This window comes from Octodon degus, unplaced genomic scaffold (assembly GCF_000260255.1).
Source record: "Octodon degus isolate 3935 unplaced genomic scaffold, OctDeg1.0 scaffold00031, whole genome shotgun sequence".
Lineage (NCBI taxonomy): Eukaryota > Metazoa > Chordata > Mammalia > Rodentia > Octodontidae > Octodon > Octodon degus.
The window spans coordinates 7,401,540-7,404,522 of record NW_004524607.1 but is presented as its reverse complement, the minus strand read 5'-3'; the positions used below and the strand labels follow the sequence as shown (position 1 = coordinate 7,404,522).

Below are 2,983 nucleotides of genomic sequence, written 5' to 3'. Positions count from 1 at the left end.
CCCTCCTCAGGTTGTGAGTAATAGAAATAGAAAATAGGGACTCTTCTGGTATCTTACTGTGAGAAATTGGGAAAAGAGTATCCACTCTTCCCTGCCGCGCATCCACTGTGGGCTGCTCACTAGACCCTCCCAGACTCCTCTCCCACATTCCCACTCAGGGCCGGCATAGGCTAATGGTACAGGAGGTGTCTGTGCTTCTGGCATTTTCCTAGAGGAGGAAACACGTCCATAATAGAGAGGGAAATAGGTTTGTATGCGTTAGCCTCACCCACCCTTAAATTATGGAATTTTACCAATTGTGACGCATAAGTAAGAATCAGAAAAACACAAGGCAGCTAAAGATACCGCAGCACCTAATGTTAGCCTCTGTTTTGCTGAGCTGGGATCTGACATTTTTGTATAGGCCCTATTTTTTCACTAAGGACTTATTGTTTGTAGGATAAACTTCATGCCTAGCAATATGAAAGTTGGTGGCATTGTTGCAGGTACCTGAGCTAGACATAAATATTATAGTCAGTCAGACAGGGCCAGGCCCTCAACGAGACAGTATGGAAGATAAGATGACTTTGCATGTTTGGGAGAGACAGACCCCTGCTGTGGGCCAGAGCTCAACACAAAGGAGCTCAAGACAAAGAGCTTAAACAAATGCAGCCACATACTTCCCTAAAGATAGATATCAAGATTGATCTTCTAAATGAGTCTCTTACCTTAAAGATGCCTGGAAGTCTCTAACCCAGCCCACCTACAGAAAAGCACCTGTTCTGTTTTCATGTCAGCTGGCCATGCCCACTTGTGAGGTGACTTGCTTCCCCATCCGGGCCTGGCTTTCATCAATTTTACCTGAGTGTTGTGCTTGTAATCTTATTGCTTGCCCATAGTTCTGTCCCACCTCATGCCCAGCTAGCAGGTCCCCATGTTGTCCACCTTAGACCCACCTCAATACATGGCTTTGCTCTATAAAAATCCCTAGAAAAGGAAGCTTCCCACCCCAATAAATGTATTCTGTTCTTAACCTTCAATGTTCCTAAAATTCACTCTTCAGTTTTAGAGGACATGAACTCAGCTCAGGTATCTCTCAGGTTGGGAGTTTCGTCCCCCAATATCAGCATTGCTTGCTGAAAGTTGCCTAATTGTTCCCACTCGTAAGTCAAGTGGGTCATCAAAAATAGAAACTGCTTTAAGCATTTCATATGTAGTACAGTAGGTGTGTTTGTGTCCGTTGTTTGACTTAGTCCATATGTCAATTCTAGGAACAGCTCCAATTCCTTGGTGCTGTCCCATAGGACAATAAAATGGGACAGGCTCTGGAGAACACACAAAGAAAAGGACACTTACGTTTTCTTTGTCTAAGTTAAATTCTAAAAGATTATGTTGACACAAATTTTTTTAACTGTTGCATTAGTCAAAAATATAGGGCCAGGGAGATAGCTCAGTACAGGGTCCTAAGTTCGATCCCCAATACTACAAAAAAGAAAAAAAACATATAGAGAGAATATAGGCTGGGATATGGGTCAGTGACACAGTGCCTGCCTGCCAAATTCAAGTTCCTGAGTTCATTTCTTAGAATGAAGAGGGGAAAATTATGCTCAGAGCTAATTCTTAAAATACTCCCTGTCACTCTGATCACTGTTAATTTGTCACTCATGTCACTTCCTGAAGTAGTTCTGAAAGTCTTGTTTTGCGAGTGTCTTTATGAGTTTATATGAAAATGTAATGGATGCTCTTGGCAGGTGCCATCCAGTGGAAGAGCCGTGTATGATGACCTCACCATGTGTTTTTGTCAGCCTTATTAACTGGGTCAAACACTGACCCACTTCAGGCTCTTCCCCAAAGTCAACACGAGATATGAAAAGTTATTGTTTGAATCAATTCAAAATATTCAGGCAGCCGTGACTGTGAGACTAGACACTCATGGAAGAGGATTTCCAATCCTCCTTTACACAGTGGCAAAGATGATGGGACAAGGGTGCTTTCAGGGAGGATTAATAGTGATATATTTTAATGTAATAATTTTTATTTAAATTTAAATATTCATTGTATTTTGTAATCTCACTTCAGATTTTTATTTTCATTAATACTTAACAGTTGATATTCCCTTTCAAATAGGATTTCAGGAAGGTTGTACTTATATGCGCGTACCTTTCTTTATTGGAGGGAAGACAATCTCCTGATCAACTCCCCCTTTATTATTCTCGTGTTTGACAATCAGTGTGTGCTCTTTGGTCATTGCTTCTCCAGCCACAGTCACCCAGCTAAGTTTCATGTAGGTGCTGTTAATCTTCACTGTGTCTCCCTGCTGGGACTGCAGAAGGCCATCATGATCCTTTTCTTTCCAATACACCTTAATATCTTCTGGAAAAAACTTCTCCAGGAGACAAAGATAGGTCCCAGCCTCATCAGTCTTTGTTTCACTCACTGAAGGCAGAAGCATAGAGGGCTTGGGGGAAATGTCTGCATCAAACACTTCACCTGTGGAGGAATGACACATTAGTGAAGAGAATGATCAGAAAACAATGCTGGTGTGGTTTGTAAGTACTGCACGTACTGTACAGTCACAGGAAGGCGAGCTGCCCCTGCATGGTGCCCGTGTAGTGGCCTTCCATCTACTACTGTGGCATTATACTGATGATTATCATTGCTTTATAGACAAGAAAGCAAGATCAGTAGTTAAACACATTGTCAAAATCATCACTATTAGATGGCACAGACTACAACAAACACCTTGCCTTTGTCTTTTTTGCACATGTCCAGATTGGAGATGATTCTGAACTTCAGAAACAAGGCTTCCAATATTCATGAATCCATTCATTTTTTTACACTACATTTGTTTTCTCACAGTGGATTGTCTTTTCCTGGTGTATGTCAGGAAACAGGCAGGAGTGTAGGTCACTCCTTCATAATCTCTACTGAGGGGGTGTGAGGTCCCTGGTAAATTGCTTCCCTTCCCCTCCTTTGTCATTTGTGCTTGCTGGCCAGGTAACTC

At 42.0% G+C, this 2,983-nt stretch overlaps 1 gene segment (V, D, J or C); it reads right to left on the bottom strand.

Annotated features, from left to right (window-relative positions):
- Positions 1 to 2,983, bottom strand: part of LOC101578874 — a 31,515-nt gene that overhangs the window by 19,054 nt on the left and 9,478 nt on the right. Inside the window, 1 exon segment of the C gene segment in view lies at positions 2,140 to 2,469. Within this exon segment, the coding sequence occupies positions 2,140 to 2,469 (330 nt within the window).